The sequence below is a fragment of the Pristis pectinata genome, chromosome 20, assembly GCF_009764475.1.
Source record: "Pristis pectinata isolate sPriPec2 chromosome 20, sPriPec2.1.pri, whole genome shotgun sequence".
Classification (NCBI taxonomy): Eukaryota; Metazoa; Chordata; class Chondrichthyes; order Rhinopristiformes; family Pristidae; genus Pristis; species Pristis pectinata.
The window spans coordinates 9,731,391-9,746,183 of record NC_067424.1 but is presented as its reverse complement, the minus strand read 5'-3'; the positions used below and the strand labels follow the sequence as shown (position 1 = coordinate 9,746,183).

The window sequence follows — 14,793 nt, the reverse complement described above, 5'->3', positions numbered from 1 at the left end:
AGGTATATAAAAATATTAAGAGGAATAGATAGAGTGGACAGCCAGCACCTCTTTCCCAGGGCACCAGTGCGCAATACAAGAGGGCATGGCTTTAAAGCAATGGGTGGGAAGTTCAAGGGAGATATCAGAGGGAGGTTTTTTACCCAGAGAGTGGTTGGTGTGGTGGTGGAGGCAGGTACATTGGTCAAATTCAAGAGATTGCTTGATAAGTATATGGAGGAATTTAAAATAGAGGGATATGGGGGAGGTAGAGGTTAGATAGTCTTCGGCAAGGTTTAAAGGTTGGCACAACATTGTGGGCCGAAGGGCCTGTATTGTGCTGTACTGTTCTATGATGCTGAGATGCAAGTTGAGATCAAGCGTGAAAGGTTGTTGATCTGAATTGCTGACCTTGGATGTTTGGTGAAATTTGGAGCAGAACAGATACCATTGCTAATTTTTGTTAACGGGACTGAAAATAATCTTTTTAACCCGTCCATCCTTTTACAGTTATGAAGATTTTTATCTGTCGTGTGGCCTCAGCCATGGAGGGAAGGAGCTTTGCAGTCAGCTGCAGACAAAGAAAACTCACATCTACAAGTACCTCTTCCATCTTCTCATATGGGATCAGAAGTAAGTAAATTAAACCTACTTTTCCCACATGTAAATGTTTATTTATAAAAATTATTCTGGGAGTATTAATTTTGGTTTGCAGCACTTGGGTCAATCGGCCTGTCTCACGTTCCCACTGTTCTTGGAAGTTATTGTCCAATCCCACATCCTTCAACAAATTCCTTGACTAGGTTGTCGGCTGTCCTTGCCCAACTTTACTGGAAATGAATGCTTAATTCCTCCATTCAAATTGCTCTTCCTGCTACAGTACTGAAATGATTCTCATCAAAGCATACATGATCATGGTGAGCTATCTCTCTGCATTCCGCTTAACCTATCACCAGCCTAGAGAGCATTCTGTTATTAGTGGGCGAGGATAATGCTGGGAATACTCAGCAGCTGGAGTGGCACCAATGGAGAGAGAATTAAAGAAAAGTCAATGATTTCAGCTTGATGACCTTTCATTACAACTGGAACCAAAAATAGAATTCAAGCATGTCTTAAGTTGCAGAGACGTGGGAGAGATTGAGAGAACATAGGGAATGTCTTTGGAATGGAGATCGGGTGGTGGTACAGGCTGAGAGTGGGTGACAAAGGCTCGTTAATTAGAGTTGATCTGTCCAGAGGAGATGTAAATAGGAGGACCTGAATTGAAACAGAGGAGGAATGCAAAGAGAAAAAGTAGAATGCTGGAAATACTCAATGGGTCAGGCAGTGTCTGTGGAGAGGGAAGCAGTTAATTTTGCACCTTTCATCAGCACTGACCAATTCTGATTTGATCTACAAGACTAGTGGTCTGAAATTGTTGGAGACAATGGTCCCATCAGAGTGCTGAATGAGGGGAAGATGTGTCTCGTGACATCAGGTTGAAGGTAGTTGAAATTTATGGAGGCTGGTGGAATGAGACAAAGCAAATGCCATTTTCACCACTTCTCTTAACTACAACTTAGAACTAACTGTTCTCATTTTCTGTAGGGTCATCAACCTGAAATGTTAATTCTGTTTTCCTCTCCACAGATGCTGCATAACTTGCTCAATAGTTCCACACACACTCCATTTTAATTTCAAATTTCCAGTGTCTGCATTTTGTCTTCCCAATCCATTGCCTCCTTTGACCAGCTGAGTAGAACTGCTCATGCCTGTTTCCATAATCTATTGATATAATTTGAAAGGTTCTCTTCCTGTTCTTGCACATCTGGAGTTCCCCAAGAACCTGTCCTTGCAGATGTGAAATGGAAGGGGTGGGGGTGGGGGGGGGGGGGACATGCTGATCCCAGTAGCGTCAAATGAAAATGCACTGGACTCAAGAACAAATGCAGGTGCCACAGTCCTAACTCGCCACCAACTTTCTTGGCTCTTCTGCTGTCTGTGGTTTCTAATACTGGTGGTTTGGCATTCAACAGTAGATCAGCAAAAGTTCTTCCAACTAAATACAGGAAAGACAGAATCCATTGCCTTTGGTTCTTGTCACAGACTACACTCCCTGATCATTCCTTCCATCCCTGGTAACAGTCTGATGCTGAGTCAGATCACTTGAGAGCTTGCTGTTGTGTTTGGCCCAAAGATGAATTTCTGACTTTGTATCCTTTCCATCATGAAGACCACCTTCATCCACAATTGAAATGTGACTGGACTCCATGCCCCCTCAGCTCATGTGGAAATCCTTTACCATCCCTGCGTAACCTCCTTTACGTAACTATTCCCATTTTCTCCTGATCAGCTTTCCTATTTCCACTCAAAACATTTGCTCCATAGGCTCTTCGTCCACTGGAGTTAACCCATGCAGTCCTTCCCACTGTATGGTTATTCCAGTTTGCTTTTCTAGTCCACACCCCTCTTCTATCTCATTAGTAAACCAGAGTTGGTGGAGGCAGTTCCTGGGTTACAAGCACCTGAGTTGTGGACACCTCTATATTCGAACGAGCTCCCATAATATTATTAAATTCAAAAGTCTGACATAAGTATATATGTCCATTCGTATGAATAGCAGAACTAGTCCCTCTTCCCCCCCCTCTTCCCCCCCCTCTTCCCCCCCCTCTTCCCCCCCTCTTCCCCCCCCTCTTCCCCCCCCTCTTCCCCCCCCTCTTCCCCCCCCTCTTCCCCCCCCTCTTCCCCCCCCTCTTCCCCCCCCTCTTCCCCCCCCTCTTCCCCCCCCCTCTTCCCCCCCCCTCTTCCCCCCCCCTCTTCCCCCCCCCTCTTCCCCCCCCCCTCTTCCCCCCCCTCTTCCCCCCCTCTTCCCCCCCCTCTTCCCCCCCCCTCTTCCCCCCCCCTCTTCCCCCCCCCTCTTCCCCCCCCCTCTTCCCCCCCCCTCTTCCCCCCCCCTCTTCCCCCCCCTCTTCCCCCCCCCTTCCCCCCCTTCCCCCCCCTTCCCCCCCCTTCCCCCCCCTTCCCCCCCCTTTCCCCCCCCCTTTCCCCCCCCCTTTCCCCCCCCCTTTCCCCCCCCCCTTTCCCCCCCCTCTTTCCCCCCCCCTCTTTCCCCCCCCCTCTTTCCCCCCCCCTCTTTCCCCCCCCCTTCCCCCCCCTTCCCCCCCCTTCCCCCCCCTCTTCCCCCCCCTTCCCCCCCCTTCCCCCCCTTCCCCCCCCTTCCCCCCCCTTCCCCCCCCTTCCCCCCCTTTCCCCCCCTCTTCCCCCCCCCTCTTCCCCCCCCCTCTTCCCCCCCCCTCTTCCCCCCCCCTCTTCCCCCCCCCCTCTTCCCCCCCCCCTCTTCCCCCCCCCCTCTTCCCCCCCCCTCTTCCCCCCCCCCTCTTCCCCCCCCCCTCTTCCCCCCCCCCTCTTCCCCCCCCCCTCTTCCCCCCCCCTCTTCCCCCCCCCCTCTTCCCCCCCCCTCTTTCCCCCCCCCCTCTTTCCCCCCCCCCTCTTTCCCCCCCCCCTCTTTCCCCCCCCCCCCTCTTTTCCCCCCTTTTAGTAATTGTTTTTATCAGTCTTGTGTGCTATTGATGCCATTCATTACAATACTGTGGAGGTTTGGTGACCATATTGACTTATTTTTGTGCATTTTCTGACTTGCAGACAAAATTGACTTTTGGATGTCTGTAAAATCGGAACCCATTAGTTACCCAGTGATTGCCTCTAGTTCAACAGACTGTTACTTATGTATTCGTATGTCTCTTCCAGGATCTGTTTTCCCATTAATATTAACCAGCTGCCAAGAGAGACCCTCCTGACGCTGACACTCTACGCCTTTCCTGTTCCTCCTCCTGGGAGCTCGTCAGAAGCCAGCAAGCAGCGGCGCACCCCCGAGACTATGGGATGGGTGACTATGCCACTCTTCAACTTCAGACAGTAAGCACTTTATTTTGAGTAAGAGTTGGGCTTCTTTGTAGGCCATCCAGAGAAGGATAAGTCACAAACTAATGCCTTTTCGCATGAGCACACTGGTTGGCTTTACTCATGCTTTGTCTTGGTGTTCATTTGCTTACTACATTGCTTACAATAAAAGCCAGTGTGGCATTCTAACTGATTTGATCCTTAAAGACTGCTGGTTTATGCTGCATTGCTAACCCATCTTCTTATGAAGAGCTGTATTAATGTTGTATTTGGCCACATTGATTAGCTGCAGCAGCACTGACTTGTAATGGTAAGACTGCCCCTGGCTCACTGCTGCCATGTGCCTGTGAAACGGATCCTACAGCATTTCAGGCCAGTGATGGGACAGCCAACCCTGCAGTGATTCTTACCAGTGGTGCTGATTACATGTCATTGTGGAAGGATCACAGATCACTTATGTTGGTTGTAAGCTATAAAGTTGCAGGCTGCCATCTGCTGAACTCTGTCAGACACACCAATGAAGGGTTTCAGTGGGACTGCCTCTCAGCAGTATACATGATGTCATTTCTTTATGCATCAGGAGATTTGAAGGATACACTGTGGCTGTCAATCTGAGTAACTAACCCTTGGGGTGTATTGACTGCTGGTTGACTGACTGATCTCAGAGGAGTTCAAACTATTGATAAACAACTGATTTGGCCAGAATTCAACAAAAGTAGCAGAAGTGCTGTTCAGTATTGCTACTTACTCACATATGTGTGTCTTGTGTCTTTAAGTTGCTACTTTCATAGTCTACAACAGCAGTATTTAGTTATGGTGTTTCTCACATTGGTTTTATGGTCCAATATGTTAAAGAAAACATATTTTTGAACAAACAGAATCAAAAATTGAGAGAAGCCTGCAGCTGTTTTCATATGTTCAAGTTTGGATGTTACTTGGTGAATATTAATAAATCTACTGCCCCAGATGAAATAAAGATAGAGGATACAGGAGGATGGGGCTGAGCATACAGTTGTAACAGCCTTGAGAAGTTGGGAAAATGAAGGAAAGACTAGCATAATACAATGCCATCATAGCAGTAGGATGTAATTACATTGTGACATCTTTATGTGGGCAATTTCCATTCTAAAGGTTGTTATACGGAATAAAATGAAGCAAAATTGTAACAAAATACAATTTCTCAAGCAGAAAAAGAGCTTGCGGACCTAATATACAAGTACAAATTACAACTTCTTGGTATTTGTGTTTTCGTAATCACTGCTGTGGATCCCGATGAATTACACTGCACTGCTATGAAAGCTGCAAAATAATAATCGACAGTTTCTCCCAGAGATGTATATTTCTCCATCCTCTCTTGAAAGTACAGGGGTTCCCAGAGTAACAAATGACCTGACTTACAAATTCTCCCATACATTTTTAAAGCATTTGTCAGAATCCGGTTTATTATCACTGACTTGTATGGTGTGAAATTTGTTGTTTTGCAGCAGCAGTACAGTGCAAGACATAAAATTACTATAAATTACAAAATAAATTGTGCAAAAATAAAAGGAAAAGGGTTCATGGACCATTCAGATATCTGATGGTGGAGGGGAAGAAACTAGCATTTTTCATACTATTCATTAATGTCTGGGTAGAGTATATATTCCATTAGTTTAGTTATGTGTACTGTTGGCGTGAAATGAAAGAATTATAGCAAGTGTATGTAGAGTGATACAATATGAGTAGCTATAGAAAACGGACATTTCTAACTTACAGCAAAATTAGCTTACGGACAGTTCTCTGGAACGGAACCCTTGGGTAACCTGGAGACTGCCTGTACTGACTTCTGCTGGGTTTCTGTTGCATGGGCACTGGCAGCCCTTCAAATGAACTTTGTCCATGGTTAAGCTTAGAGTCAGTATCACTATGCTGTTTTACTTTGAAGAACATTACAGCTTGCACATGTTTGCTGCATTTAACACAATATTTGATCCCAGGGACCTTTAACACAGAAACTAACAAACCTGGTAATTGTCCAAAAGCATGTTTGGGAAATGAAACACCTTTCAAAGATGAAAGGGGGAATAACAAAGCAAAAGTTTTGAGAAATGAGTCCCAGAGAATATTCACTGCCGCCCACACAAGCAGTGATTTGGAGTCAGAGGCAGGAGTCAGTTCCCTCTCAGAGGACACTGAGATCGGTTGTAGCACTTGAATGAAGACCTTACCTCCGTCTATTTCAAATGTGTAATATCTTGTTCAAAGCCGATGCAGTCAAAGTGGTTAAATTTAGAAGTTTCTGCAGAGAAATTAGTTTTTGGCCCTCAAATACTAGTGCCCCTTGTTGCAAACCCCGAATAACAGGACACTATGGAACTGGGTGAAATAAACAAACCAGTCCCCACCGTCTTCTTGCCACCCCCCCCCCCCCCCCCCCCCCACCTCGTCAGGCAGACCAGGAGCATTCCTTGTTTGGATATTAGACATGCAGACCGTATGTCAGTACACAGTCCAAGGACAGCTGTGGTGCATAAAGCTCCAGTTGAATGGTCACAAGAGGTTTTCACAAAAATGGAGCAAAGCATTAGTAAAGATACAAAAGAGATCAAGGGGCCCTGTTTCTTTGTAGAATAGAGATATCCAGAATTCCAGCCAACTTTTTTATATTTTAAAAAAAAACTTTTGGTGATTTTTTTTTTATTGGTTGGCTTTAACAACAGTCAGAATGTTTTTGACCTTCGCACCCCTCATCAACATCATCAAGTATAGATAACAAATCAGAAGCAGGACAAAGTTCTGTGCTCTTTTTGCCAACAGTGCTCCTCTTCCTGTTTGACTGAGGTCTCCAATTGATTTGAACTGTAGTGTTTTTTCCCGTTATGTACCTGTAGAAGATTTTTATTTCTTCATTTCTTAGGTTGTTGGCATCACTGGCAAGCCTAGCATTTATTGCTGGTGCCTTTTTGCTGTTGACCAGATATATCCAGAGTGTTGCTAGGGAGGAAGTTTCTGAGTTTAGACTTGGCGACGACGAAAGAATGACGGTCTATTTCTAAGTCAGGATGTCCCGTCACTTGGAGGGGAAATTGCAAATGTTGATGTTCCAAGACACCTCTCCTGGTCTTCACCAGTGTCTCCCAAACCACTGCAAGTTTGGAAGGTGCTGCAGAAGAAATGTTACTTAGTGCACTTTGTTTGTACGTACACCAACCAAAGCCACAGACCCCTGATGGTGGAGGGACTGAACGTTTAGGGTAGTGGCTGGGATGCCAATCAAGCTGCTGCTTTTTCCTGAATGGTGTTGAGCTGCTTGAATGTTGTTGGAGATGCACTCATTGAAGAGGGCTGCAAATGTTCGGACTTGTGTTTTGTGGATAGTGAAAATGTTTTGGGTGAAAAGGTGAATCGTCACTAGGCCCTCGGACTTGGATTTGTTCTTGAAGCTGCAATATTTACGTGGCTTACAACAGAACACAAGGACTAATGTTTTGAGTAGGACTAATACAGTCAACAAAGAAAATTCAGTCTTGCCGATCCCAGTTTAAATCTGACTTGAAGAGATTCCCCCATATACAGCCGATCACCATTGGACTGCTAATATTGTTTACTTTCTTAATAAGGAATAGAACGGACAAAATTCTTTAAAATTAAATCCAGGATTTGTTTTCAATTCCTATTTAATACCTTCTTGGTGATTATTCAGGTCTGCCATATATCCTCTTGTCTTTAACACACAAACCCCACCCTAACAGAAAGCACGTAATGAATTCAACAGGATGATGGCAGAGATGGGAAATCGCAGTCATGTGGAGGAATCTGAAATACAATGAAGCAGAGAAAGATCAAGGGAGATTTATTATAGAATGGTATGGTGAAAGAGGAGGCCATTCAGCCCACTAGGATTGTCCTGGCTCTTTCTCCATATCTGTGCAGTTGTTCTGCTTTAATTATTTATGCAATTCTTGCTTGACAGCTGCTATTGAATGCGTTTCCACCATTCCATACAAGGCATGCACTTTATCTTAACGTGAGCTCTGGTTCATGTATCTGTGCCCTTCGGTGGTGTTTTTGTCATTAAATCTCTCCTGCCTTCCACCCTATTGCAGACCTTCCCTCTCGTGGTCTCTGCCCCTTCCCCTCCCCTGGTCTGTATCTTAACATCTTTATCTGTAACTTCTTCTAGTTCTGATGGTCTTTGACCTGAAAAGTTAACTTTTTTTTGTCTCCTTGCAGATGGTGCCTGACTTGCTGACTATTTCCCAGAATTTTCTGTTTTTATTTTAGATTTGCAGCATCCAGTGTTTTGCTTTTAAATTAAAACTGAGCCCTATGGTTATTGATCCTTAAGTCATTGGAAGCAGTTTTACTTTAATATTTAATTGGCTTTGAAAATAAAGTAAGGATTTTATCTGAGTAAATATTTCCTTCTGGTTGAGGAGGCAGTGATGAGTTCAAAAATTATAAATGTTACTGAGAGTGGGAGAATTTGTGTTACAGAGGGTTGTTGATACGCAGACTGTTTTGCTACAGGAAATAATTGAGATAGAGACCATTTTCATCTTTTAAGGTATAATTGAAGAAATACTTGAAGCCAAAAAAATAGACAAATCTCTGTGAAAGCAGGCAATGGGATCAGTTTTGAAGAGTTATCATAAAGAAACTACACAGATGCAATGTGTTGAAAACTTGTATGGTTGTATGTTTCTGTAGTCTCACTAAAAACCTAACAAATAAAATGTTGGCCATGTGTAGGGCGAAATTGTTTGATTTTCATTCTTTGTAATGTTGAATAACTTAAATAATTTTGTTTCTCAGCCATTGAGTGGAAATAATTTGAAGGGAGTTGGGCAAGACTGCAGGAGGAACAAGATCATTGGATTCTTAGTGTAGGAATTGGGGGGAATGCTAATGGGGATGAAGGAAGGGATTTGTATAGAGCAGTGGGTGCAGGAAAGAGATGAGTAGCTTTGTTGCACAAGAATATTGCAGTTTGTGGGAGCTTGCTATGTACAAATTAGCTTCCATGTTTCATGCAGAACAGCAATGGCAACACTTTAAAATTATTTTAGTTTGTTGTAAAGTGGTTTGTGACATCCTGAAGTTGTGTGAGTTGTCAAGTATGTGGTTTTGACACATAATTCAGTTATGTTTTTCTTGCCCTGTTCTCCAGTGTACTGTCATGTGGTAGAAAGCTGCTTGGATTGTGGCCATCCTGCCAACGAACCAGCCTCACCACGTCAACTGACTGCAATTTCATCCAGCCAGACAGTGTCATCATTCAGGTAAGTTACACAACGTCAACGTCAAACCAAGAACTGCTTGTCAGTGTTTGAAAGCAATTTACCTCATGATAGTTCAAAATCTTTCATCGTTCAAATTGTTTATTGCATGTACTTTTTCAAAAATTCTGCCCATTTATTACCACTTGTTTTTTATCTTCGAATTTATTTGGCTGTATTCATTTTAAGGAAATGGTAACACTGCAGCAAAAGCGTAATTCATACTCAATATAACCCTCAGCATGAACCGGTTGGACTTGTTTCTGTGCACTGCACGAGGTGAAATTCAGAACAATGCACTCTATAACTTCCTTGCTCAAGGATTTAATAGCTCTAATAGGAAAGGGGATCCATTAATGTAATGGCAAGACTGGTAAGGAAAATGGTACCAATTATATACAGCAGCAATAACAAATATTTGTAACACTCCTGTAATGTGCATATGCCTTGAAGAAAAGGAAGTGGGGTCAAAGAAAAAAAAAATTAAGAATGAGTCTTGTAGGTTCAAGGATGGAGACTTCTAGGCAAAAGATTTCCAGACAATGGGGGTCTCAAGACACAGCTGCCGGGAGAAAGTAAGGCAGTAGGGTCAGAGGAATGGAGGCTATATGTGGAGAGCAGTAATACTACAGTGGCATCTAAACATGAAGGCGAGGGTGATAGAGGGGCGAGACATGATATGGAAATAACCATGGTTGAATGACTTTTGGACATGCTGAAATTTATGGAGATCATGTGGTAAGTAGGAGGGCACAGAGTACAAATGATTATGGAGAGCAAGAATAGAGGATGAAAATAGAGTTGGTAGTTCAGATAGTAAATCTAGTGTTCTCTTGTAATTTATTCCCTCATGCCCTTTCATTAGCCAATGATAAAGTAGATAGCAAAATCCTCTCAGACCTTTCCTCTGTCCAGGTCAATGGATGCTATTGCCTGGTTCCGTCCTCATCCATTTGATCTATTTTAACTTGATTTCTAATTTGCTTTTAGAGCAGCAAGCCATTTTGGCTGAGATGTGACTTGGTAAGATTTGGCAGTGGGTGGCTCAATTGTTTGCATTCCAGATATACTGCTTGGAATTTGATATTAAAAATTGAAAGTTGGTAGTAATTGAATATGGAAGTGATAAAGGCTTGGGTGATGTTTTCCCCAGTGGATGGGTTGAGTTATGAATGGGGCTGGTAATGCAAGAGATGGAAGTGTGTGATCCTTGTGATGGAGTGGATGAGGAGTCAGACACCCCACTTCTGGTCAGGGTGAAAAATAATCAGGTTCAGCCTCAGACAGATGCCGGGGTAGGGTTGGTGGTAGTTAGACTTTTCATAGTGGAACTGAAAGTGATGGCTAAACTAAAACTGAATGTTGAAAAACCAGTCTGACAGCACCAAAGTAGTGGAAGGAAGAGTGAAAGAAGTGGTAGAGGTATAAACCTGGATGCAGTGACGTCAAACATGTCAGATATGGGCAGGGCAGATGATAAAAGGGGAGGCAAAGAATCAATGCTTAATGGTTTCCTGAAGTAACTTAGGTGGGAAGAGAAGCCATTAATAGGTTGCTGCTTTGATAGATCAAATGGGAGAGAGTGGAACCAGGCAACAGCAGTCCATTGACCTGTACAGAGGAGAGGTCCGTGTGGATTTTGCCATCTACTTTGTCATTGATGAAAGAGCATTGGGGAATAATCCATTTGCATTCTGAAGGTTCTCAAACTTAATGTACATCATGTTCCAAATGTGCCAGTTGCCCGTGGGTCCCTATTAGCTTATATTGTTGGGGAGGAGCAATAGCAATGATGTCAGTCAGGAACCAGCCTCGATGGCCTTAAGTGAAGATAGCAGAGGACAGGGGAACTCCAGGGAGCTGGGTTACATAAATGGTTCACCAGCCACATCCTCTGAAGGATGTGGCAAGATAGGTTGTTCATTAGGTTGGACTAAAGAGTGACCACAGTTGATTTGTCCAGCCCTGGTTCTCTGCCCTACAATGTTCTGCCCTTGACCAACAGTGGGCCATACAAGTGGAATGAATGTCAGAGACAAGAGGCTAGTGAGTCAATCCTGGACACTCAGGAAGTGACAAGGGATTGGATGAGGATTTTGTCAGCAGGCGGGTTGAGTTGTGAACGGACAGGTGATGCAAGAGGTGGAAACAGGTGATCTGTGTAATGGAGGGAACAGAGCCGTACGTTCCACCTCACCAAGTCTGACCAGGGTATACAGGCTTTCCTGGATCTAGAGAGCCCGGTGATGACCTCACCACCCACTTCCCCTCCCAGGCCTGTCAGCAAGGACCAGGTCAGCTTGCTGGTAAGTATCCATAGCCTTGTGCAATGATGAATATTATATCATTGCTCAATTGCTCAAGTGCATTTGCCACCCCCACCCCTACCATCCCCAACCCTGTTGAAGACCTTTGTATCCTCAACAATTTGGAACTTCTGACGTACATTTGCTGTTTAACCCCTGAAGTGAGGCTTGAAACTACTTCTTCTGACTTGGAGAAAAGTTCTACCACAAAGCCACGCTGGCATTTAACAATTTAGCTTCTCAGCATGAAGGTTGTACCTCCAATTAAGTAAAATTTTACCAGCACCAAAGGTGAAATGGTGAGACAGAATTGTTTGGGAACTGTACTCAGACTTGGTCTTGAACTGGTAACAAAGTGGGTAATAAGTGAAGCGCTCAGTATATCATGTCATATTTCTGAGGGGACATTATTGCTTCCATATTCTGATGTATATGCTGGTTAAGATTACAATACTATCCTAGGCTTATGCTTGTGCTCATAAAGTCTTTACAACAAATTTCTGGCACCTAAAAAGAGTACTTTTTATTTATGAGTTCAATTCTTTGGAAAGTTCAGCGTGCACTGCAGCTGGAGAACGCACTGACAGAAATGATTCATGCCCTACACCCAGTGTATGGGGAGAGAAGTATATTCCTCTAAAGATACATTCTTCCAACAACGCCCCCAAAACAATGAACGTTTTTAAAGAGGGGATCCTCCATGGTGAAATGGAACAATCCATGACTTTACAATCAAAAATGTCAAACTTCTGGCAACAGTAAGGCTTCAGAAATATTTCTGGCTTGTCATTAAAGATACCAAAATCCTGAGGTAGTTTTGAAAACAGCTGTTTTCTGTTTGGAATGAAAGTCAGATTCACATAAAAAGGAAAAGTGTTAACCATATAGACATTCAATTTCTTTTTTAAAACAAAGGACAAATTGATTTCTTATGGCATTGCAATGTGCGAAGTAAAGACCCAAGTGTTGTCTTCAGGTGAAGCAAGCTCATGGTATAATTGGACTGGGTTCTGATGTAATATTTTATATATCTATATGACATAGAGAGAGACCATTTGGCCTATTTGAGTCTTTGCCAGTTCTCAGCACAATCCCATCAACTTGCTTTATTTCCCTGCAACCTATTCTGTCTCACACATGCCCAGGTTGCAAAGGAATAATTCATTTAATGTTTTTGAACTTTGTGCTCAGCATATTTTTATATAACACTTCTGGTTTGATATTTATAATTACTAGCAAAACCTGCAATGGTTTTGGAAGCAGAAATATGGATTTGGTCGGAGCCCTCAAGGAAGGCCTAAAGCTAATTGCCACAAATCAAGTTTTGCATTGCTGCCCAGATGAAGGGTCTCGGCCCAAAACATCGACTGTCCATTTCCCTCCATAGATGCTACCTGACCCACTTGAGTTCCTCCAGCAGGTTTTTTTTCGCATTGCTGCCACTGATGGAAAGGCAGAACTGCAGTGTGATAGTTTAACATGGGCATCTTCAGTTGTGAGTACTGACACGATACTTTTATAGAAAACATTAATCTTTAAATTATAGCAAAAATATGGCAACAGGAAGCTTTGCAGACCAGAAATATGGCCCAAATAATGCTTTTAATATTAACAAATTAATTCAATCTCCCCATCTTCATCTCACATTCTATTACCAGATGAAGGTGATAGATTTTTAACTTGCACAAGTCTTTACTGGAAAGTGATTAAATGCAGATATGCTCAAGAGGTCAGACTTGGAGGACCACCAATATGTCGAGGATTATGCAATTGGAGAAAATCACAGAGATAAAAGGGTTAAAAGCACAGAGGTAATACATAAGATATCTTTGAGTCGCATGTACATCAAAGCACACAGTGAAATGCATCTTTTGCGTAGTATGTTCTGGGAGCAGCCCGCAAGTGTTGCCACGCTTCTGGAGCCAACATAGCATGCCCACAACTTCCTAACCCATATGTCTTTGGAATGTGGGAGGAAACCCACAGAGAACATACAAACTCTTTACAGGTAGCAGCGGGAATTGAACCCGGGTCGCTGGCACTGTAATAGCGTTACGCTAACCAGTACACTACCAGGAAGCTAACAGGTGGTGGGTTTTGGTTCAAGTTCGAGGCTGTTTGGATGGGTTTGTTTATGAAAAATAATAGGAATACTTATTTTTGGAAGTAACTGTTAGTCTTCATCATGTCTCCAACCTGAAACTATGATCAGATTATTTTTTTCAAACATTTGAGGTTGTGTCAGAGGGTGGAATGAAAATTTTGGTATTTAACAAATCAGTGGTGATTAACAAATACCAATTTCATGAAAATCTGAAATGAAAAGCAGAAGTAAGAAAAATTCTGGTCAGGTAGGACCTGTGGAGAGAGAAACAGTTAACGTTTTCTGATTTAAATACTGTTTACAATTGAAGAAAGTTCTTTACCTGGGAACATCATTCCTTCTACATCAGCAGGGAAGGACTTGTGTTTAGAACGCACCTTTCATAATGGTGGTTGAGCTGGTTTAGCCACTGCCTCTCGGCACCAGAGATGGAAGTTCAATCTTAACCTCTGATGCTGTTTGTCTGGAGTTTGCACATTATGCCATGACCATGTGGGATTCCTTTGGGTTCTTCCATTTTCTCCCACATTCCAACGATGTGGGTTGACAGGTTAATTGGCCACTGTAAATTGCCCCAGTGTGTAGGTCATTGGTAGAATTTGAGAGGAGTTGATAGGAATATGGAGGAATAATAAACGGGATTAATGTAAATGGTTGGTTGAAGGACCCTCCAAGCGATCCCTCTCCAAGACCCCATCACTATAACCATGAGAGGTCCAAAGTACTTTACAGCCGATGAAATCCTATGAAGTATAATCACATAATGTGAGGAAAATAAAAACCAATTTGCACAAACTAATGAAGTAATTAGTATTCTTGATAAGTGGAAGCCAGTACTACATCAGGAGTGTTATACTCAGCTGAGAAAGCAGTACTCTTTTGCTACTCATTGAAAGAATCAGCTTGAGTGATGTGCTTGAGTCTCTGCAGTGGAACTTGCACCTTTTATCTCCTGACTCAGCTGCAAGTCATACTCAGCTATGTCTAACCTTCCTGTCATTTTGAATAAATAGGACATTCACAATTTCTCTGTTCCTTTCCAATCAATATCTGGACATTATTGTGGCTTTTTTTTTAGGAGTTTGTTGTGTGCAAATTAGCTTCCATCTTGCCCATTTTGTAACAGTGACGGCAAAGCGCTTTGAGACATGCTTTATTTAAAGTAAACTTCAGCCAGTAGATACAGTAAGTGAAACTTGAAGCTGAACAGCTCTTGCATGCATTTAGCTTCTGATGGTGGTTCCAAACCAAATTAACTGAGTTCTGG

The 14,793-nt window shown here is 43.1% G+C and overlaps 1 protein-coding gene across 2 annotated transcripts in view; it reads left to right on the top strand.

Moving 5' to 3' along the window:
• The window catches only part of pik3c2b (phosphatidylinositol-4-phosphate 3-kinase, catalytic subunit type 2 beta), a 107,757-nt gene that overhangs the window by 51,201 nt on the left and 41,763 nt on the right, over positions 1-14,793 (top strand). For both annotated transcript variants that reach the window (XM_052034876.1, XM_052034875.1), the window contains 3 exons: positions 490-612; positions 3,706-3,873; positions 9,008-9,119. In XM_052034876.1, coding sequence (XP_051890836.1) covers positions 490-612; positions 3,706-3,873; positions 9,008-9,119 — 403 coding nt within the window. The remainder of the gene's footprint in view (positions 1-489; positions 613-3,705; positions 3,874-9,007; positions 9,120-14,793) is intronic.